The following is a 23,247-nucleotide window of genomic DNA, read 5'->3' as shown; positions in this document are numbered from 1 at the left end:
TTCTTTTGAGAGAGAAAAACTTTTAAAATGTATGTCATTATTACATTTAGGAAGAAAGTGTAGAAACCATGAAATCAACCAGACGTCAGTTTCCGGATATATTTAGCCATTACTTGTCTGTGACTCTTATGATTTTTTGTTACTGTTGTTTTTTCAGGAACTACTGTTCAGCGGATCTCTATTCCCCATAGAGGTGATACATTTGAAGAAGGGAATTTTTGCATGGCCAGTGGATGGGGCAAGATTTCAAAGAGTAAGAGGCATCAAAAGAATGTAATATTTCTTCCAGGCCCCTTTACATGCCCAGTGGAAGCAGGAATTTTGTTGGTCCTGAATAATACATTTATCCTGGGTTTTTCCCCTTTGAGTTCTGGCCCAATGAAGACTTCTGGTTGTCTTCACCATAAAAAGTCTATACTTAAGGCTCTACATAAAATTCCTCCTACTGCCATTTTGGTTAGGTGTGTCAGATGAAGGAACCAGAGGTGACTATAATAGATGAAGAATAATACAGTAAAGTAACAATAGTTAAGCTTCCTTACCTTTAATATTGTGATTTTTTTTTTTAAATGAAGAATTTTACAGAAAATTGCCTTATTGACTAAAGTTTTCCTCTTGAGGAAACATTTAAGCATATATTCAGAGAAGCCACAATTGCCTATGTTACCTTAAAAATCTAAATTTAAAAAAAATGTCCTTTATCACATAGTATAAGATTTTAGGAAATAATATCATTCACAGCTTAAAAAAAAGCCTTCTACATTTTGGTTAAACATCTACAAGTTTTAAACTTGTAAGCTTCTTATTGGTTTCTTTCAGTGAGGACAATTGTTGACTAACATATCAGTCCCTTCTCCACAGCAGCAGAATATTCAAATGTCCTACAGGAAGTGGAACTTCCCATCATGGATGACAGAACATGTAAAACTATGCTCAAGGGTATGAACCTTCCTCCCCTGGGAAGGACCATGTTGTGTGCCGGTTTTCCTGATGGGGAAAAGGATACCTGTCAGGTAAAAAGCATAAACCAGTCCAGTTATTCACCCACTATCACGTGGGTGATAGTGGATTCTGTCTTTTTTTCTCCTGAGCTGCTTTTGGGGGGTTACTTCTTCAAGATTCCCTTTTCCCTCATCTTTCCATCTGGCTTCTACTGAAAAAGGTTCCTTGACCAGGGCTGAGAGAATTCTTTTCTGTCCCATGTCCATTCTTACCCCTGTACCTCTTTTTTGGGGGAGTGAAGAGGAGAAGCAGGGAAGGTGGTTTCAACATTTCCAGCCTAATGGAATCAAACAAGATGACCACTTTGGCTAACTAATTAGGTCAGCTCTGAATTAGTTTTCATTCCACCTTTTGTTAAACATTGTAATTTTTCTTCAAGCTTTAGTGAAGAATGCAGTGTTTGCACAAAGTTTGACCAAGGATAGCATAGCTATAGTAACTATGGGATAAAAGATGTTGTGAATGACAGTGACCTCCCAAGGCCAACATAACAGCTTCACAAAGAAGACCAATCCTAACAAGATAAGAAAGGAAAGGGAGGCGAATTTGTGAAAGACATGTGTTTTAAGTTTTAGATGAAGAAGATAATTTACTTGGAAAGTGGTTTTTTTGTTTGTTTTTTGTTTGTTTTTGTAACTGTAGGAGCAGGGATTCTTAATTCTTTGCCAGCAAGCAGCTTGAAACTGCCATGTGAAGGTCCCTAAAATTTTCTGTTGGAAAAATGTTTAATTTTTCTTCTAGGGGGCAACAGAATAAGGACCAGGAAGAGTTTGGGATGAAAGAGATAGAAATTTACAGTTATTCCACTTTCTAAATTGGAACATAGGTAGACTTAGGTTGCTTTGTCCTGTCTCATCCTTTATAAGCAATCATTTTTTGGATAAAGCTCTCAAACAACTCTGTGCCTTTTCAGGGGGTTTAATCTGACACAAAATTGACATGTTTTCAAAGCAACATATCATTATGAAGAATTATTAAAGAAAGGATCCTGAAATTGTGGGTCCTTTATCCTCTAGTCTGAGAGCCAATGGATCCTTTATATATAGCCCCTGGGACAAAATTAGGTTCCCAGGCATTCTGTTTTTAAAGCCTTGAGCTATTGCATGACTTTAGAGGCTCTATTCACTGGTGCTGTGGGCTTGGGATGTGACACAGTCTTTCTGAGCAATTCCAGATGACAAGCTATAGTTGAAGCATATATCTGTGAACTCCCCCTTCTCCTTCTATTTATTTTGAAATATATATGATTGTTCCCAAAAGACTGAGAGGAAGAGAGGAATTAAGTGTTAGATTGACAAGACTGCATGAAGTGGGTGGAAGGAGGTTACATCTAAGTGAAAAGACAGTCCTTTGAAGCTAATGATGAAGAAACAAAATGATAGACAAAAAATGTTGATGAATAATGACCTTTGGGCTTATATGCCTCTACTTCTCTCTCTGAGATGTGTGCTGATATTTTTGGACCTGATAAAATATTTTTAACTTGTGACTATTTTAAAATTTCCTCTTTCTCTATTATAAAAGGGGGACTCTGGAGGTCCACTTGTTTGTAGAAGAGACGATGGAAACTGGGTTCTTCCTGGGATAACTTCCTGGGGAGCTGGTTGTGCTAGAGGCTGGAATCCTTTCAGAAATAACCATAGAAGGGCATCACCTGGCATTTTTTCCAAGGTGTTTGAGTTAATGGATTTTATCACTCAGACCATGACAGGTGGGTGTCATTTCTATGAATTCCTCCTTCCTCATTTCATTGCAACTCAAAAAATGGTCATGCTTCTTTCAAGGATAGTTACTCTATGTTGCAGCTATAATCAGAAATAAGCTTTACTGATTCACTTTGTTATAAAGCAGAAACTAACACACCATTGTGAAGCAATTATACTTCAATAAAGATGTTTAAAAAAAAAAAAGAAAAAGAAATAAGCTTTAAAATAAAGCAAGAATATGGCTTGTTTTCAGTTCCTAATACAATGTATATAAACTTCTAGCTCTGAATTAATTAACACTGATACCCGTCAATTTAATTTGAACATCAACTGGACCTTCACGTTTATGGTCATGTAGATTTTCATGAAATGTGGGCTTTTTTGTACTTATGAGATTTTAAAATAGTTTTGCGTATAGACTCATTAGAGGATTCTTTCTGCATTTAACCAGTTGACATAATTTTTTCCTAAACTACTTAAGATCGTTAAAAATAAATCACCTGGCACGGGTTTGATCCCTGGTTGGGGAACTAAGATCCCACCTGCCCCAAGGCCAAAAAAAAAAAATCACCCTTTCTCCCTTTCACCCTTGTTAATTTTACTTGGCAAGAGTGGAAACATAAAGGAGGCTTTGGAGAGTTATTTTTGTTCTATGGCGCTAAAATCTAGATTCGGCAAATAAATATTGGTCTGCAGATGCCAAACCTGTCCTCAAGGAACTTCCCAACTACTGCGGGAGACAAAGAAGTAAATGGATAGTTGTGATAAAAGGTGAAGTTCACATAAACCCAGAGAGCTATAAGAACACTGCAGGGGGGCCTAGGGGGCTCAGTTCTGAGGGGCCAGAAGGTTTGCAATGAAAAGGGACAGCATCTGCTCAAGAAAATGGCACAAGGGACAGCCTCTGCAGAATAAAGAGGCATAAGGAAGCACAGCTTACAGGAACAAGCGGTTGAGTGTAAGAACCAAATGTGTTAAAGGCCAGGACCCAGAGCAGCAGAACACAGTGTTTCCGCCATCCCTCCCTCCCTCCCTCCTTTCCTCATTGTAGTCCAAGGCCAGCCACCTGGCAGCTGATTTGAAAAGCACTCCTGCTGCTGGTCCAGCTGAACACTAGTGCCTCCTCCAACAAGAGCCCACTCTCAGCTCACTTTCATTTGGTCTTCAGAGTAAAAGTGTTCTGTTCATTGCCATTACTGCAGGGGGAAATTTTTCTCCTGGTAACAATTCTATTCAGTTTTCATCACCTAGAAGAGAAAGTTAAAAAGGTTAACAAGCGCTGAACAAAGGTTAATGGTAACAATATTTTAAAACGGCAATGAAATCAGTCAATAACCATCAATTCCACAGTCAAATGAATATCAGAATGTGACAAGTAATTTATTTAAATAACGCCTCCTTAATATCATCTTTCTAAGCTTCTCATTCCCTAGTTGCCTGTTCTAGCTTCCAACAATTAAAATGTGACACAGGAGTCTGAAATTTCTGAGCGAATGCTGGAGACTTGCCATGTCATTGCTAAAAGTTGTGTACTTTTACTTTAATATCATTATACAAAGGTATTTTATTATAACCCAGGAAATCCTAGTTAGAGATGGGAAAACACCATATTAGTTTCATACACTATAATTTGACAGCTTCACTATGACTCATGATTTGAGAAAATTGGGTAATTGTTAAATCTGAAGAACTCAGATAAAGAATATTATGAATACTCTTCAGCCATAAAAAAGAATGAAATCTTGCCATTTGTGACAACGTGGATAGGACCTTGAGGGCATTATCCTGAATGAAATAAAGAAAGGCAAACACTGTGTGATCTCACCTATATGTGGAATTAAAAAAAAAAAAAAAAAGCTGATAGATACAGAGAACACATTGGTGGTTGCCAGAGGTGGTGGGTGGGCAAAATGGGTGAAGGGAGTCAAAAGTTATAACTTCCAGTTATAAAATAAGTCCTGGAGATAAAAATGTACAGTACAATGACTATAGTTAATGATACTATGTTACATAGTTGAAAGTTGTTAAGAGAGTAGATCTTAAAAGTCCTCATCACAAGGGAAAGAAGCTTTGTACCTAGGTATGGTGATGGATGTTAACTCCACTCACTGCGGTGGTCATTTCACAATACATATAAATAACAAATTGTGTCATAAACCTGAAACTAATATAATGTTATATGTCAATTATACCTCAGTAAAAGTGGGAGAAAAAGTATTGTAAAGAATATCAGATGGTTAATTAATAAAATTATTATATATTTTTAAAATTATGATTTAGAAATTTTCCTAACAAAGTCTGCAAATACAAAGTATAGGTCATGGCACCTACAAACAAATGCATTTCCATAAATACGAATTATATAATATAAATTATATAGCTTCAAGCTGACTCTGTACAATATGTCTTGAAATGTCCATGGCTGAGCAAAATAATCAGCTTTTTTTTCCTATGTGTTGGAAGATTGTAGACCTCAGGGAACAGTGTTATTTGGAGAAAATGGGAAGATTCATTATCCCCATTTGAAAGAGAGCAACCATTCTCATAATCGGTACGTAACCCTGGTAGGAATGATCCCTGGGTTTTTCCCCCAAATCATGCCATTTTAAGGGGCCATGTTTTGGCAATTTTATCTGGTATCTCAATTACTTTATTTGATTAACATAAAAGCCTAAATATTTTATCTGGTATTGGATGACAAATATTTGCTAATTGGTATTTCTGATACCTGTTAGTATGAATCATCAGCATTAAGACTGGAGCTTACGAGGGGACTTCCCTGGCAGTCCAGTGGTTAGGACTCCAGGCTTCCACTGCAGGGGACCCAGGTTCGATCCCTGGTTTAGGAACTAAGATCCCACAAGCTGCAGGGCACAGCCAAAAAAAAATAAACAAACAAAAAAAGACTGGAACTTAACCTGAATTGATGTATTCAAATATCTAACATTAACAGCTGCTGGTAGTGAGATTGTTTTGGGAATCTAGTGGTTAATCCTGTCCCACTTATTTCTGTAATAATTGTAATACTTTGTTCAGTGTTGCCTAGAAGAGGGAAAATAGTTCATGATGTATAAGCTTCAGTATCTTAAAAATTTTTTTACCTACCTTGTCCTCTATATGGCTAAGAATATCTTTAAGCTTTAAAAATTAATTTTGCAAATATCTCACTTTCTTAAGTGTTCTACATTCATTTTTAAAGTCGCATTGAGCATTGAAAGGTATTCAAAGGTAGATGAGAGATCTATGAGTTTATAATCTGGTAGGAGGAGAGAGCTGGACAAAAATAACTATACTATAAAACAAGGTAAAATAAGCTTTATAATCCACACTACCAAGGTGTGTTGGTACTATTGACAATGGAGAGAATAGTTCCTATTGCAGTGATTTGTGAGGTGTGTGTACTGTGGTTGGGAGGGGTAGAGATGCTTCAGTTAAGGGGATGGTATTGAAACTAGACAGTGAAGTATTGTTATGAGTTTATTGCTCATGAAGTCTTTTGTAGCTCTAACATATAAGAGATTTCTACAGATCATGCCAGGCAGAGGGAATTGTATATAAGAAATGTCAGGAGGTGAAGAATATCAAGGCTGTTTGGACAGTGTGTCCCAGTGCAGCTGGAGAACAATGTTAATGTAAACAGGAACTGGGGTAGCAGTGGACAATGAAGATAAAAAGGCCTTAATTGTAGAGGACCTTGAATTCCATGTGAAGAAGCTTAGACTTTATGCCATGGGAAATGGGAAGTCAAAAGGGTGGTGAGATTATAATTTACAAAATTAATGTAAAATAAATGTAAATATCCATTACAAGTATAGGACAGAAATGATGTGGCTTAATTGCAGCCCATATTTAAAAGGCTTATTAAGAGTCTAAATTGACATTCTGTGAGTCAACCTAGTAATAATATAATACCAATAAAGCCTTTGCCATCTTTGCTTAAACTTTTAGAAGAATAACATCCAGAGTCCTATTCTATTAGAGTCCTGGGCTGGGGTGTAGGCAGGAGGTCTCTAGGTACAATCGTTAGAGAGGAACATTGATAGGCTGGAAATTACCTGAAGGGCAATGACCAAAATAAAAGGGAATTCAAAACAGTGCCTTGGGAGATGTGGTGGAGGGAACTAGGAATATATTCATTCCAAAGAAGACTTGACAGGGGGAAGGAACTGTCTTGATTTATCTGAAAGGCTACCATAGAAGCAGAATTGGACTTCTGATTAACTGCTGAGCTGAGAACAAGAGCAGAGGGTAAATGTTAGAAGAAGGTAGATTTCAATACAATGTAAAGTAGTTTCTAATTTGAGAGATTTCTGAGATTTAATGGCCTGCGCGGGAGATAATGAATTTCCTTTATAAGTGGATATTTGAGCAGAGGATGGATGGCTATGCGTGAGATTCTAGAAAGCATTTATCTATTGGATAAGAGATACACAGATGACAGACAATTTACCCTCAAAGACAGAGAACTTGTGATTCAATTTAGATGAAGTATTGAAGAGATCTCTGCAAGAAAGACTTTCAAGACAGAGGGTGTTCTTAGTAGTATCAAACATTGCAAAAGTCAAAATGAGTTCAGATAAAATGCCATTGGATATGGTAATTCAAAATTTAGGAACTGATTCAGTAGAATTGTAAGGTTAGAAGCTATATTCACAATGCGTTAAGTGATTGCTGAAAACTTGGTATCTCTTCACCAAATAGTAAAAATTAATTGAGGCCCTAAGATGTGTCAGGCACTATTTTAGGTGCTAGTTATACAGCAGAGAATGAAATAGACAAAAATGTTTTCCTTTGTGGGGCAAGCTGTAGGGTGGAAAGTGGGGATAATACAGATAATATTACATACAATAGAAGATGGTAAGTGCTATACAGGAAAATAAAGCAAGAAGGAGGGGTAGAGAGTGCTGAGTTGTGCAATAATTGAGGAAGATGTTCAGGAGGACTGCACTATGAAAATGATATTTGAACAAAGACTTGAATGAAATGAGTGAGGCCATCAAACGATCATCTTGGGAAGGGATATTCCTGGCAGAAAAAAAAAAAAATAGCACTTAGCTAGAGCTAAGTGAGAGGGCGAAAGTGGTCATGATAATGAGTGGCCAAACTTCTAGAGCATAAGAAGGACTTTGGATTTTACTGTGAGTAGGATATGGAGCCACTGGAGGACTTTGAGCAGAGGAGGAACATGATCTGACACATTTTAAAGGATCTCTTTGGCTGTTGTGTTGAAAATAGACCATAGAACAGGCAGGAGCAAGAGCTGAAAGACCAGCTCCTGCAGCAATCCCAGTAAGGATGAAGATAGCTGCGACCAGGTTTGTAACAGTCGAGGTGGTGAGAAGTGGTAGAGCCACAGGATTTGCTAACAAGTTGAAAATGTGGGTTTCAAGAGAGAAAGACTTAAGATTGTGTTGAAGGTTTTTGACCTACAGGAAGGAAGGAGCTGCTATTGTTTGAGATGAGGAAGACAGTTGAGCAGTGAAGAGAAGGAGGAAGATGGGACAGTGGCTTTGGGTAATAGGGCACTAGGATTAAGAGAAATGGGGATTTTGTTTTTTGAAGGGTAGGGCTAACTGTTCTTATGGGCAGAAGAGAGAGTAAGAGTGATTAGTCAAGAGAAATACATATATATGTGAAGGAAGTTTCATGAGAACACAACAAATAAAGATTTAGCTTTAGAAAGAAGGAAGATAATTCCTTTCCTGGGAAAGTAACAGAAAATGTCAAGGTAATCTATGGGAAATTTGAAGGAATTTGCACTAGATGCTGTCTTAGTAATTGTGAGCTTTGAACTGCTTCATGTTTAGAGAATGAAGTTAAGATTAAATAGTTAAGATATTAAATATCTTGTAGGGACTAAAGTAAGAAGTCAACTAAAGAGAATAAGACTTTCAGCTACATTACAACTCAATATTAGCATGAATTTGTACCATATTTCAACACATCGAAAACAGACTGTTCATTGTTATTTTATGTACCATCAATAAAGAAAACAAAATATCCAAGATTAGGAGATCTCCATATAAAAGTGGGACACCTATACCTTCAGTGTAAGGCTATACAAGGCATAAGCCCACTCATGAGGAAAGTTACATGCCTCAACCTTGGCAGTGGATGTAGGGAGGGGTACAAATCTTCCTGAGAATTTGAATCATAAGCTAATCTTCATACAAATATGTAGTCTAAGATTTTCACCACTAGTGTAGTCTAAAACACCTCAAGCAGAAAAATTAAGTAGTATTCAGTCAATAGTACCCCCAGGTGACTGGCCAAAACTATTACAAATCCTCTCTTGAAACACTCTTTCAATCCATTGATTGTAAGACTAACATTGTGAGATCCTTCTAACTGAACTGTAAGACTCCATTGTAAGATCCTTCTGATTTTAGAATGTTCAAATGTGAAAAGACATGTCTTAGAAATGTAATAAGGCATGGAGCCAATTTACCTACTTAGTGACTCCAGCATGCTAAGCAAACTTGAATGGCGGAAGAAGGGTCTTTTAAATTCCAAATGGAGTTAATTAGCCAATGGTAAGGGAGAAAGAGATAATGTGAAATCGAAGCAGGGAGTTATAGTCTCTCCAAGCCTGTCTTTATTCTGGTATGTGGTAGCTAGACTCTCAGAAATGGCAGATTCATAGCATTCAGATGGTCTCCTTCCATGGAAGATATTACATCTTTTAGAGCCTAGAACAGTGCCTGGCATATAATAAATGCTCAATAGATATTTGAATGAATAAATCAATGATTAATTCTGGTACCCCTCTCTCACTCAGCTTGACTAGACCTCAGAATCCTTTTAATGCAGCAATCACTAACAGTAAATCAAGGTTGGCATGTAACTTGAAATCTATTTTCCATCTTTGAGTTAGAGATTTTGAATTAGAAGATAATATGATGAAAACAGGAGAAAGCAGTGGCCTTTGAAGTCATGAAGCCTAAACTATATTTCCCATTATATGTGAGATGTGATGACTCTTTCAATATCAATGCCAGTTTTTCTATTTGGAGAAGGGGGAGTAATTTCTCTCCTGCCTACCTCAGAGGCGGGTAATGAATCCCAAGAAGGAAGATGGATACGGAGCGCTTTTCCAACTAAAGTGCTTAGAAAAGTGGGCATCGTAATATTTTAGACAGCTTATTTCTTTTTAAATCAAAGTGATTAAAAAGTGATTTTAATAATATTTTAGGCAGTCTATTTTTACATCTAGTTCAGGATGATGAGCTTGAATAGAAAAAGAGTAAAGCAAGGAGTTTCTGGTTAAGGAGAAGATGTTTGGTGAGAATTACAGTGTTTGGTTTTGGAAACTGGGCATAAAAGGGTTGGATAACTCCTACAGTCCTGAGAAGTTATTACTTGGAGGGCAATGGGACAGTTAGCAGGTCTAAGGTTGTTGATAAAGACTATGGAGTTTTAGAAGGAAGCTGGTTCTGACATGGTAGGTTCCAGATAAGATTGCTTTGCACTCACTCACAAACATAGAAAACAAACTGTGGTTACCAAAGGAGGGAGAGGGGTGAGGAGGGATAAATTAGGAATTTGCGATTAGCAGATACACACTACTATATATAAAATAGATAAACAACAAGGACCTACTGTGTAGCACGGGGAACTATATTCAATATCTTTTAATAACCTTTAATGGAAAAGAATGAAAAAATATATATGTATGTATGTATAACTGAATTACTTTGCTGTACACCTGAAACATTGTAAATCAACTATACTTCAAAAAAATTAAAAAATAAATACATGAACAATGAAAATCATGACAGAGGGTCACTTGTCAATTAAAAAAAAAAATTGCTTTGCACTCACATAAATGTGAGCCATAGAAGACCCTGAGGATGTCTGGCCCATTGGGATTTCTTTTCTTGAGTAAATAGTATGAATTCATATAGAAAAATAAAGGTAAAGGATTGTGTGTTAAATTATGTAAACTACTTTCAAAATGTTTAAACATGTTTCTAAGGATATTTGTAAAAGGTCACAGTTTACCTCACTGGAAGTTGGCTAACATCGCAACTGCAGGGATTATGACTTAGGCTGACCTAGGAGGATGTGGCTGGTTTGGGTTAAAATATGCTACATGGTCAATCCATAATTCATAATCCATAATTCAACTTCTGGGTGAATATTATGAATTTTCAATTAGACTAATAAATTAGAGAGATGAATCTTAGGTTTCTTAAATTCGTAGATCAAAATTCTTGCATTTTATAACTAAGTGAAATTTAAAGGGTGGTTTCTGACCATTCTCTAATTAATACTGCTCCATTTGTTGGAGAAATGCCAGCAATTTGAGCATAAACAAATTATTCTCACATAAAGAATTTCCTTTGCCTTTTACCTTCTAATATCCTGTAAAATTTTAGTATTGAGTTATGAGCTAAACCTCAGATATTAGATGTTATTTGTCACACTTGACTCTGCCATTTATTATACTTTCTTCACTTTCTCCTCTGCAGCTTATGTATCTGGAAAATAATGGTACCAGAAAATAAAATTATCCTAATAAAATTTACAAGCTTAGACATAGAAAATCAAGTTGAATGTGACCATGACTATGTATCTTTACAATCAAGCAGTGGAGTGCTTATTAGTGAGTATGCTACATTTATTTTCATTTGTCATTTTAGAGTATCCAAACAACCAAAGAGGGGCTAAAGGATCTGAAATTAGATTTCTGCACACAGGGAAATTATTTCGTCTTGCAAACTGTGCCCTTCTTGAAGGGGCCAAAAGTGTGTGTGGTAAGAGTGGAAGCAAAGACCAGCATATTTCCTGAGGTTTATCGATTCCTTTCTCAAGTTTAATAGCAGTATTGAATGAAATTGATCTCACAATTGTTAGAAACTTCCTTTCAAGGCCATGTCGGTTTTTTCCTTCTTACCACAAAAGCAGGTGCATGTTTGCCAAATCTGGTACAGACAGAAAGCATATGGAAGAAAATGTAAACCATTCATAACCTTACCACCTAGAGGTAAATGCTGCTAACATTTTGATGTATATTTATCTATACATATTAACTGTACACACTGAACTCTACGTTGTTTTATAACGTTCTTTTTTCTCATGACAATAGATAATTTCATGTCATTTAATTTCTTTTATTGAATACCTCTTATAAGCTATATAAGCATAACTGATATATTTACTTTAATTGAAATATTATGTGTTAAGCGTGGTAGAAGGTCTCTGGAGCTGGCATAGACCTCGGTCTCTAGGTCTCCATATGGCCAATGATTAGGACAAATATCTCTTCAGAAGTATTTGACAGAATGCTATAGTCAAGGTATTGTGCTAAGGGTTATAATATTTATTGACTAAATGATTTCATGCTTCAGGCCTTTTTACCCAGTAATCATTCTTTAAACCAATCATTAAACCAGATATCATACCAAGTACTGGATGTATACGGAGTAAAAGCAGTCTCTGCTCTACTGAGCTTGCAGTTTGGTGAGGTACATAAAGGTGTACCACAAAGTAGGAAATGGCGTAGAATAGGATATGTGCTGTGGAGTTCAGAAAAGCTCTTGTTTCCATTGGTTGTCAGGAATGTCTATGGAGAGCTGGACTTTGAGTTAGACCATGAAGGATGAGTAGAATTTGGACATGTGAGATTGGGTATGAGGAAGTAAATGGAGTATAAATTATTGAAGCAGAGTGTAGAATAAATTAAAGGGACCACTGTATACTTTGGTGTATTTAGAACAGAGAGTTCATGGAAGGTAGTATCAGAAAAGCACGTGTCTAAGTTTGTTTCCATCATTTTTCAGTAATCTTATTTCAATTTCTTTTGCTTTTAAGGTAAGGTCTGTGGAAATATATTGCCCTCACCATTGCTGACAGAGACCAATGAGGCCACAGTTACCTTTGTTTCTGATACAGACAACAGTGGCAGCAGCTTTGAGCTTACCTTTACTGCTATACGGAAGAACTCAGAAGCAGGTAGGTATTAAATCAGGCATGCAATTCCCTGCTGTTTTTCCATGATATGAGGGTGAGGAAGAGGGAATGCCTTTGGCTATTCACCTAGGATTTCCCCAACACTTCCATAGGTTCAGGATGTGGGAGTGGGGCTGTGCTGGTAGTGGAAGGGATGATTCACTCTGCCGGCTCTCCTCACCTGTAGCCCAGGAATGTAGGGTGTCACTGGTTGATTCATGCTCCAGAGAAACACATTATAAAGGTAAGCAAGTAAGGAGGCCTTTACTTCATCAAGAAATTAGTTGTGTGTGTTTAGCAGAACTTGCTTCATCAGGACTGTTAAATTGTCATATGATTAAGATCTTCTATTTGCTTTTTTTTTTTTAAACTCTAAAAGGGGATCTTTGTATGTAGTTTAAAATGTTTTAGCAGTTTAAAAGAGACTGAAACAAAAAGTAAGTCTCCTTCTCATCTAACTCCCATCCTACTTCCTGGAATCAAACACTGATAAGTTTCTGGAATATCCATAGAGAGAAATTCTGAGCATTTACAAACATGTATATATTCATATTGCTTGGCAGTGCTTTCTCTACTTAAAAATATCTCAAGGATCTTTCTAGATAAGCCCAGAGGGCTTCTTTATAACAACTGCATTAAATTGTATTGTGTGATGTCCCTTAATTTCTTACACCAGTTCCCTATTAACAGACTTCTAGTGAGTTGCCAGTCTTTGCCCATGCCAGCAATGCTGGTATGTTCCTGTGTCACTGTTTTTGGACGATGTGGATGTATATAATTCCCAGAAGTGGACTCACTGGGTCAAAGGGTTTGTGTCTTTAAATCTGGTAGTAATTGCCCTCCAAAGAGACTGCAGTTGTTTACCCTTCTACCAACGGAATATGAGGGTGTGACTGAGAGCCCTTTAATGTATAGAGGGAAACTTTAAAAGTTTGTATCTTCTCTGTGACCACTTCTCTGGTTATGTTTATAATTTATACAGTTGACATTTGAAGACCTTAGTATTGAATTTAACCAAAACTGTACTCATGCTGTTGTGATTTATGGTGATCCTGAAGAGGAACATGGGGTGGGTGGGTAATATTCTGTCCTTTAAATTTAATCTGAAAAGTATGAGACAAACCAGAGGAGTTGGAGCATTGGCTGGCTTCCTTGGATACCATGAGGTAGAGTGGGATATGAATTTCTTATACTGGAAACTCATGATACCATAAAACTTTAGCTTTAAAATCTATCACTTCAACTGATTTACCAGTAAAGTTTTTAATAGAAACATGCAAAATTTGAAGAATGTTTCAGAATATTTGGAAGGTGAAAAGAAGGTCCCAGGGAAAAACGAAAATGTTAACACTGAGTAAATTTTTGGCAGCGATTTAAGGTAAAATTTTAAACTTTTTTTTTTCTGTATTAATCCCTTCAATTGCTGATATATTCATTTTTATGTCCAAGAAAAGTAACCAAAAAAAGATTATTCAAAGCTATAATTTCTACGTGAGCCCTAGAAGTTAATTTTTGAACTAAATCTTCAAATATACTTTCAGCTTTGACCTGCCAATTTACTGCGTATGAAAAATTATCCCTTCTGGCCATGTTGCCACATCCTTAACACCTACTATGTGTCCCTCAGCTAGGTGTAATGTGGGTTGGAGGCCAGGAATATAGATAACTTTGGAATGTTTATTTGGATAGTCAGGGCAGGTGAAGGGAGCCCAATTCCCTGATGCAGCAGATCGGGACCCATATAGAGTGGGGGTTAGGTGAAGCAGATTTCAGATGTGTTACCTATTTACATGAAGTATAGCCATGCTCTGTTTGGAAGGAGGAATACCAAGTTTGGGATTTTCTTTAATTCACCTCTTCTCATTGTCTATAAATTAACAGTCAACTGAGGTTTCTATGCATACTAAAAGTCATATATTCTTACCCTATCTATAGAGTTTTTCTTGCGAGATAAAATTATAGTACATTGTTATCTTAAAACTAGTGTTTGATTCCCACATGAACTGGAAGGGTACAAAGCAAAGTTGGAGAAAACAAAACTTTTTGGAAGAAAATTAATTGGATGATGTTTTACCTCTGTTTTCTGATTTTTAATTTTTTGTAACTATAAAGCAAAGTTCCCTAAAACTTTTACAGCTAAGCTTTGTGAAATCTTGAACCCTACTCGGGTATTCAGTCCTGGTAACATGATGGTGATTCATTTTAAAAGTGATGGTGAAAAGAATTTCCAACGCTTCAAGGCTAGATTCAGCATTTTACCCTCAGGTGAGTATAAACACTTGTATGATCGTGATATTTTGCTTATGAGAATGGTTATAGGGAAAATAATTTAACCATGTTTACCTAAATTTAGGGTGCTTGAATCACCTAGGTAGCAAAATTAAAATGCAGATTCCTGGGCCCAGCCCCAAAGATTTTGATTCTGTAGATGTGGAATGGGGCCCTGGAACCTGTGCTTTAAGAAGTACTTCAGATGATGCCAAGAAACTATGTCCACTAGATGATCAAAAAATATTCCAAGCACCTTATATGAAAAGTAGATAATTCAGATTTGAGAGTGTAACTCAGAAATGAGATTGGCTCTGTTTTGGGATATTTGAGGGCTTTGAAGGATTAGTAGGATTCTAGTCATTCTAGAAAATAAAGTAGCCTTTACTCAGACAAAAGGAATATCATATGCAAAGACCGTAATGTGAAAGAGAATGGATGATGTACAAAAAACTACAAATACCTCAACATTGTTGGAGTTTTGGAGGGAATGATAAAAAAGGCGAGAGTTAGATCATGATGGACACAGGACATTAAATGTTAAGTACCACAGTGACAGCATATCTAGTTAACATTTATTGATTACTCACCCTGTACCAGGTATGGACTAAGCATTTCACATGTAATATTACATTTATTCCTCAGTACAAATCTAAGAGGTTTGTATACTCTTCCCCTTTTCACAGATGAGGGAACAGAGGCTTAGGAGTTCAATAACTTTACCAAAGGTGCATAGTTGGCAAGAGGTGGAGCCAGAATTCAAACCTTAGTGGTAATGTAGAAGATGGCATTAGAGGTTAAGGGTGAACTCACTCACAAGGAGAGTAGTGAGGAAATCATGGTAAGAATTTATTCTGACATTGCTTGATTAATTATGTTGTGGGGAAGGAGATATATGAAGAAGAAAAATTCCAGCATGATTTCCAGGATTCTAGCTTGAGTGGCTGCATGGATGGTAGAGTCATTAAATGATACAGAGAAACATAACAAGACCATCTTGACTGTTAAAATCAATTGATTCCATTTGAGATATGTGGATTTTTATGAGCTTGTGGGAGATTCAGATGGAGGTATCCAGCAGTCCTAGAATTAGTCCTAGATCTAGAATTCAGGAAGGAGATTTAGATCAAAGACAGACATTTGGAAGTCATATATATGTAAATGAATAAAAATAGGGCTATGAACAGTACTTTCGTGGAATATCTTTCAGAATGAATAATAGGATCCTGAAATAAAGACTGAGATTGGGAAAAGATGACCATAGATATATTTTTAAAAAACCAAGAGAGTAATTTCATGGAGCCAAGGAAGGAAGAAATGCTTAGAAGGGTACAACAGGGATATTAAGAGATATACGACCAAATCACATATGTGGGATCTGGCATTTAACATTTGAAAGATAGTAGTAGTTAGATCAACTTAAGAGCGGTTCTATGATTGACCAGTGTAAGCAAGTAGGGTCAGCTAGTATAGGCTACTCTAAATATTTTCAATTAATATTTTTTTCCTCTGCAGGCTTTTTAAACAAAATTGGATCAACATCATCTTCCAAAATCAATGCTGTATCTTCTACAAAAGATATTCCATATGGTGAGTTGATGACCATGTGATTCTTATCTGTTTAATTTCCTTTCTTCTTTAACTAGCTGTCTCTTTACAGAAACCTCATCTTGCATTGATATAGCTTCACAGTGAGCAAGAATGAGTTTTATATTTAAGCCTGTGAAATTTCCAGAACCCTGTTTGGGTTTGAGTATAGACTTATAAATAGAGGGAAGAAGAAATAAGCTTTATGACCGGAAAAAAGAGGTACAGAGAGCAATCCTTGTCCTCATTTATTCCTATGCAAGCTTAATATTTAAAATATCTTCCTAAATTCTGTGTTTAATATGATATTGCATTTGGGGGCAAAGGGTGAAAACAAAACTTTTTTGTTTTCATTTTTTTAACACCCTTGCAACTTTTAACTTCATTATAATCTTAAGTGTCTGGTTAAATATTACGAACTTTCTTTGCTCTGTATGCATGTATTTCATATGTTCTAGTTGATGGGTTTTAATATCAATAGAAAGTTGCACAGGGAGCTATAAAGAGGGGAAATTGTCTGCCTCTTACGGGGGAGTCAGAGAAGACTTCATGGAGAAGATAGTACTTGATCTGAGTCACAGCAGTATTCCAGACAAGAGAACAGCATTTGGATGTCTGAGCGAATTTGGTATGTTTGGGGATTGGTAAATGGTTTTATACAATGAGAAAGAGAGATTAAACAAGGATGTATAATAAAGAACCTTGTATCCTTTGCTAACAAACAGAATTTTCCTACTAGAATGTAAGTTCCATGAGGGCCAGGATTTTTCTCTACAGTATGCTATTCATTGATATGTCACCAATGTCTAGAACAGTGCCTGGCAACACCAAACACTAAATACATATTTGTTAAATGAATGAATAAATATAATTTTTTAGGCCAGTACCTAGAAACCTGATTGCTTAGCAGAGTCACCTAGGCAAGCTTTTAAAATCAGATTCTACAGAGATGGGTCTTAGGAATCTATATCTTCGTGAAACTCATCTGGTATTTGGGAATTACTACTGTTGGCTATGGCAAGCCATTGCGGGAAGAGTGTGTCCTTAATTATTTCAGTTGGATGGGTCATTAGTTTGATCTCCTTTGCTGTAGGTGTCTGTGGCATCCCTCCATTTAGTCCCCAGTGGCTTTCCAGGAGAATTGCAGGAGGGGAAGAAGCCTGCCCCCACTGCTGGCCGTGGCAGGTGGGTTTGAGGTTTCTAGGCAATCACCAGTGTGGAGGTGCCATCATCAGCTCTATTTGGATTCTGACTGCAGCCCATTGTGTGCAATCGTGAGTGAGACTGATGATATTTTACTAATGTATTTATGTACCATACCTAGGACATAAATAAAATTGTCTAACTTCTAAAATCATCCAGACTAATTCTAAAGCATGAATCTTCCTTTCAGTGTTTCTGCCCCAGGTCCATCTAGCCTCTATTTAAACAATGTCAGTGAGGAAAAAGCAAATCAAATCTTGAAATTGTTCATCCATTTATAGGGATCTCTGATTATGTTAAGCCCAAGTCTGCTTCTCTGTAGCAGAAACTTATTGATCTAAATTTACTGCAATTCCAGAAAACAAGAACTTAATCTCTTTCTTCTTTCACATAACAGCCCTTCCTATACTTCAAGAGCCCTCTCACACTGCCCTTAACTTAATCCTTAAACTAAATGCTCATTGTTCTATTGTTTGTAATTCCAGAGGCCTCACCATGCACTGCACCTTACTCTGGATTGGTTTAGTGTTGTTCCTTTTAAAGTACGGTTCACGACAGTGGAGAGCACAGTAGGATAATCCACACCTTGATCACTGAACTTTCAGTGTTTTTAAATTGTAAACTATGCCATGATATGAAAAACTGTACATAATATACATATGTAATCTAAAGAATAGTTAGTAAATGTATATTTGTGTCCCTACTACCTAGTGTAAGAAGGATCTTTACACTTTCCTTTCAAAACCCCTTATTGCCCCTCCCAAAGAGGTAAACACTATGCTAAATTTTGTGTTCATAATTCCTTTGCTTTTTTTTTTTTTTTTTTTTTTTTTGGTTTTAACATCTATGAATCCCTAAAACCAGTATATCGCCTTGTTTTTCCTGGTTTTGATATTAATGTAAAAGAACTATAGTTTATATTCTTCTGTGATTTGCTTTTATCTTTATAACATATATAGATTAAATCATGTGGATGTGTGTAACTGTAATTAATTCATTTTCTGTCCAGACTAGTTAAGGCAATCACTTGTGGGTTGGTTCTGGACACTGTATATTTAAAAACTCCCGAGAATAAACAACAAGGTCCTACTGTATAGCAGAGAGAACTATATTCAATATCCTATGATAAACCATAATGGAAAAGAATATTTTAAAAAAGAATGTATACATATATATAACTGAATCATTTTGCTGTACAGCAGAAATTTACACAATATTGTAAATCAACTATACTTCAAAATAAATAAATAAATAAATACTCTCCAGACGATTCCAATGTACAGCCAAGGTCCAGAACCCTTCCCTGTCCCTGACTCCATCTTGACCCCTCCCCTGCTTGTCCCCAGTGGACCCACCCCCTTCCTCAAACATGCTGTGCTTGTTCCTTCCTCAAGGTCTGTGTAGTTGCTGTTCCCTCTGCCATTCAGAACACCAAGGTGAATTTAGTTGTCCTGTCTCCTTCGCCTCCTCTTGGCTCTGAGTCTCACTGACTTTCCTTGTTTTTGATGACCTGGACAGTATTTAGGAGTACTCATCTGGTATTTTGTAGAATGTACCTCAGTTTGAGTTCGTCTGATGTTTTTCTCATGGTTTTACTGGGATTATGGATTTGGGGGAGGAGGAACACAGAGGTAACATGCCCTTCTTATCACATCATATCAAGGGTACAAGCTGTCAACATGACTTCTCAGTGATGATGTTAACCTCCATCACTGGCCCAGGCAGTGTTTGCCAGGTGTCTCCACTGTAAAGTTACATCTTTCCCCCGTTCTTACCTACTCTTTGGAAGCAAGTGGCTAAGGGTAGCCCACACTCAAACAGTTGGGCATTAAGCTCCACCTTCTTGAGCGCAGAGTTTCCTACAAAAATTATTTGAAATTCTTCTGTATGGGAGATTTACCTCTTCTCTTCCTTTTATTTATTAGATCATGTATTTATACCAGTGCGGACTTGAAAATATTTATTTTTATAAATACTGTATATTTATTTTGTTGCTCACATTGTTCCAGCTTTGACTACTGTGAGTTCTTTCAGAGTGGCTTCTTGTCTTTTTGATATGCCCCCATCCTTTGTGACACTACAGGATGCTCCAGGTTCATCTTATATATTCCCCTCTCAGTCCTAGAATCAGCCATTTCTCCCATAAGCCCTGGTTCATTTTATTGGAGAATGGCATGAGAAGTCAAGATCTGGGTGCTGCTTGATACTAGGGTGTTATTGCTTCTAGGCCCTCTTAGCTGAAAGAGCTAAAAAATGTAAGTATGCATACTAACTCACTTATATAAACATATTTATCTATCTGTACCTATATTAAAGTAAACATGAGTTCATGTGAATATTTCCAACTCAATCCAGTACCACATGGTTCATTCTAGCACCTCCTGCCCTTGGAGAAGCCATGTTATAAGAATTCCATCAAAGTGCATTTTTATGTACCATGGAAAAGCCTCAGTTATAGCTGACTAATTAGTGAAAATTAATGCATTGGAGAAAACAGCTATTAGTATTGATACCAGAGGCACAGAAGAAGCTTTGGCAGACTCCCTTGTCAAATAGTTTAGTCTGTTCCTGAACTTATGTCATGAACCATGACTCCTTGCAGCAAGATATAGACCACAGCAAACCATTCTTCACAAGGTGGAGTATTCAACTTGATGAGTCAATTGAGATTAATAAACAGAGTCAGCTAAAAATGTTTGTGAACCATTTAAGTTAACCACAAAAAGAACTTGTGTCCAATGTCATTAGTGAACCTTCTTGGTTTCTTTGTAAAATTTTATTAAAATAGTAATAATGTTTGTTTTAAAAAGGCAGTTAAATAAAGTTATCAGGTAAAATCTAAACTACCTTCTCCATTTCACTAATCCATTCTGCCTCTCTAAAAGTAATCAATATTAAGAATGTTTTAATTATCTGGTTTTCCATTAATGTTTATGCACATTAAATGTATTTTGTAGTATTTTATAATTTTTTGCACAAAACATTGTGCCTTGTATTTATACTGATATGAAAAATGTCTGTGCACCTCATTTTTTCTTTAACTTTTCATGGTTGCCTAACTTACTTGACCAGAAAAATATCTTTTTGAAGCTTGAACTATATAGATCTTTACCCCAGAAGTGTTTGATATGCTGGTATAACAGAGGTAGTATGTTCCATTCATGCCTTGCCTTTAGGGAACTCTTCAGCTGATTCCTTCAAGGACTTGCTTCTCCCTGCCTCATCTTCATCAATCTTATAGACATCCAGGGCTCCATCCTCCATAGAAGGGGGCTTCTGAGTATCCAAATCCACTGAGAAGGCAGGTTTGCCATGTGGGATAAGCCAGTTGAGGAAATGTGCAAAATCTGGGAGCTGAGATAAACATCATTTTTGCTGAAGGTCACCAGGTGCCAGGCTGGCTGGCATTGTTGGGTAGTGCTCCAAAGACAATAAGGATGACTGACAGCAACACTGTATCACCTCCCATATACTACTGTCCCTGGCACTGGTTACCCTTAGTATTAGTTCTCAAACTTTAGCACACATCAGAACTGCCTGGAGGGTTTCTGACTTAAAGTCTGGTGTGGGGCCGGAGAATCTGTATTTCTAACAAGTTCCTAGGTAATGTTGTTCTATCCTTAGGAAAAACCTGGTGTGTTCTTCTTTTGCTGACTCCACTCTGGTCTTCGTGCTCATGTGGGATTTTTAACTTACTTTAGGGCACTAAACTCACTTTGCAATTGTACATTGGAATCTTTCTGTCTCAAACCTAAATCAGCGGTTTTATCAATATCAGCCCCTTTCTGTAATTTAGCAGTTACTCTTTCTTCTCCTGTTACAGTAAGTGATACATGCCCCATTGTTGCATTGGGGATAAGGCCATAAGGATGTAAGAAATGAAGCTTGATCATGGGCAAGTGGGAAGAAAGGCTAGAGAAATTCATAAATTGATACCTTCAGCTATTGTCCCATATTGGAGAAATCTCAGGCTTTGTTGCTTTATAAAGTGTTCGTTGTGTTGTCATATGCTTTTTACAGTGTTCTCTACCAAATAAAAGGATATTTGATGACTGTGCACAATTTCTTCACTAGAGATTGTGAGCTACATTATCACCTCTACCATGATGTTTATTATTTCTTTGTATTGTGGACACTATTCTCTGTATAAAAAAGTAGAATGAATTTGTCACCAAATTGGTCACCTGGACACATGCCGGGACACCCCTTGTCTCAGCCAGGGAGGTTCTTTTTCCACTCGGATTCACACAGCCAATCATGAAACCAATGCTGAGACTGGGACAGCACAAGCTTTGTTCAATGGCAGAATGGAGAAGTGGGAATTTAGTTCGAAATTCAACTTGTTAACCCAACTCTGGTGGAGACACCATATATATAGGAGGGTCGAAGGAAAAGGGAGGGAATTGGAAAGAGTGGGAGGAATATTCATGACCTATCCGAGAACAAGGGTGTGGTTTGGACCTGGAACTGATGCAGCACTCCTTTTCAGTTCTTGTATGGGCTTTTCCAGTGTTGTCATGGCAACCATTAACTGTCATGGCGCTGGTGAGTACGTCATTTAGCTATTGTATTACAACGAGCGTATAATGAGGTCCAAGGTCTACTGGAAGTCAAATCTTCCGCCATCTTGGGCCTAGTTGGGTCTAACCAGTTCTTGTTTTTCTCTTTGCAGCTTCCTCCTGAGACTTAGATAAGAGCAATTGGTTTCCTTTCAAGGGAAGGGCAGGGGTATGATTCTAGGACAACAGCTTGGTAACAGCTTTAAGAAATAAGTTAATTTGCTACCAAGTAATGATTTAGAGGGTGACTTTGAAAATAAAGTTGATCCTTCCATTAGAGTGCATGACAGATAATAACAAGATAATAATAAATGGCTACCATTATGGAGTCATTACCATCTGTAGAGTACTTGCCAGGCACTTCACCTAAGTTAGTTCCCTTAATAAAGGCACATTGAAACACATGAATGAGTCAGACTCATCATGCAAGAAATTGAAATGAGCATGGTTATGACTAGGGAGAAGATGCCTATGTGTATTAAGAAACATCTCCTTTGAATAAAGTGTATTGAAAAATAATTTCAATAAATTTTACTGAAGAAACAGTTTTGAAAAATGAAAAATTAATCTCCGAGCTGAAGTGACAGTGTATTTCTGGCAATTGAGAGACTCTTTTTTTTTTTTTTTTTTTTTTTTTAATATTTATTTATTTGGCTGCACCGGGTCTTAGTTGCAGCATGTGGGATCTTTAGTTCCCTGACCAGGGATCAAACCCGGGCCCACTGCACTGGGAGCCCACAGTCTTAACCACTGGACCACCAGGGAAGTCCCTGAGAGACTCTTTACTTGGATATTTTTTCAACTGGAGATCTTTTTTTAAAATTTATTTATTTATTTTTGGCTGCATTGGGTCTTCATTGCTGCACGCAGGCTTTCTCTAGTTGCGGCGAGCAGGGGCTACTTTTCGTTGTAGCATGCGGGCTTCTCATTGCGGTGGCTTCTCTTGTTGTGGAGCACAGGCTCTAGGTACG

The 23,247-nt window shown here is 37.1% G+C and overlaps 1 protein-coding gene across 7 annotated transcripts in view; it reads left to right on the top strand.

Annotated features, from left to right (window-relative positions):
• OVCH1 (ovochymase 1) overlaps positions 1-23,247 on the top strand; it is a 90,719-nt gene that overhangs the window by 9,066 nt on the left and 58,406 nt on the right. For 4 of the 7 annotated variants that reach the window (XM_082352052.1, XM_082352051.1, XM_082352048.1 and 1 more), the window contains exons 5-13: positions 158-253; positions 862-1,013; positions 2,527-2,713; positions 5,172-5,259; positions 11,180-11,313; positions 12,522-12,662; positions 14,772-14,924; positions 16,443-16,517; positions 17,608-17,788. In XM_082352052.1, the coding sequence (XP_082208178.1) occupies positions 158-253; positions 862-1,013; positions 2,527-2,713; positions 5,172-5,259; positions 11,180-11,313; positions 12,522-12,662; positions 14,772-14,924; positions 16,443-16,517; positions 17,608-17,788 (1,207 nt within the window). The remainder of the gene's footprint in view (positions 1-157; positions 254-861; positions 1,014-2,526; positions 2,714-5,171; positions 5,260-11,179; positions 11,314-12,521; positions 12,663-14,771; positions 14,925-16,442; positions 16,518-17,607; positions 17,789-23,247) is intronic. The other 3 variants (XM_082352047.1, XM_082352049.1, XM_082352050.1) reach the window with 3 other exon arrangements.

This window comes from Balaenoptera borealis, assembly GCF_965194805.1.
Source record: "Balaenoptera borealis genome assembly, chromosome: 13".
Lineage (NCBI taxonomy): Eukaryota > Metazoa > Chordata > Mammalia > Artiodactyla > Balaenopteridae > Balaenoptera > Balaenoptera borealis.
The sequence above is the reverse complement of the archived record's forward strand: the minus strand, read 5'-3'. Positions and strand labels throughout refer to the sequence as shown.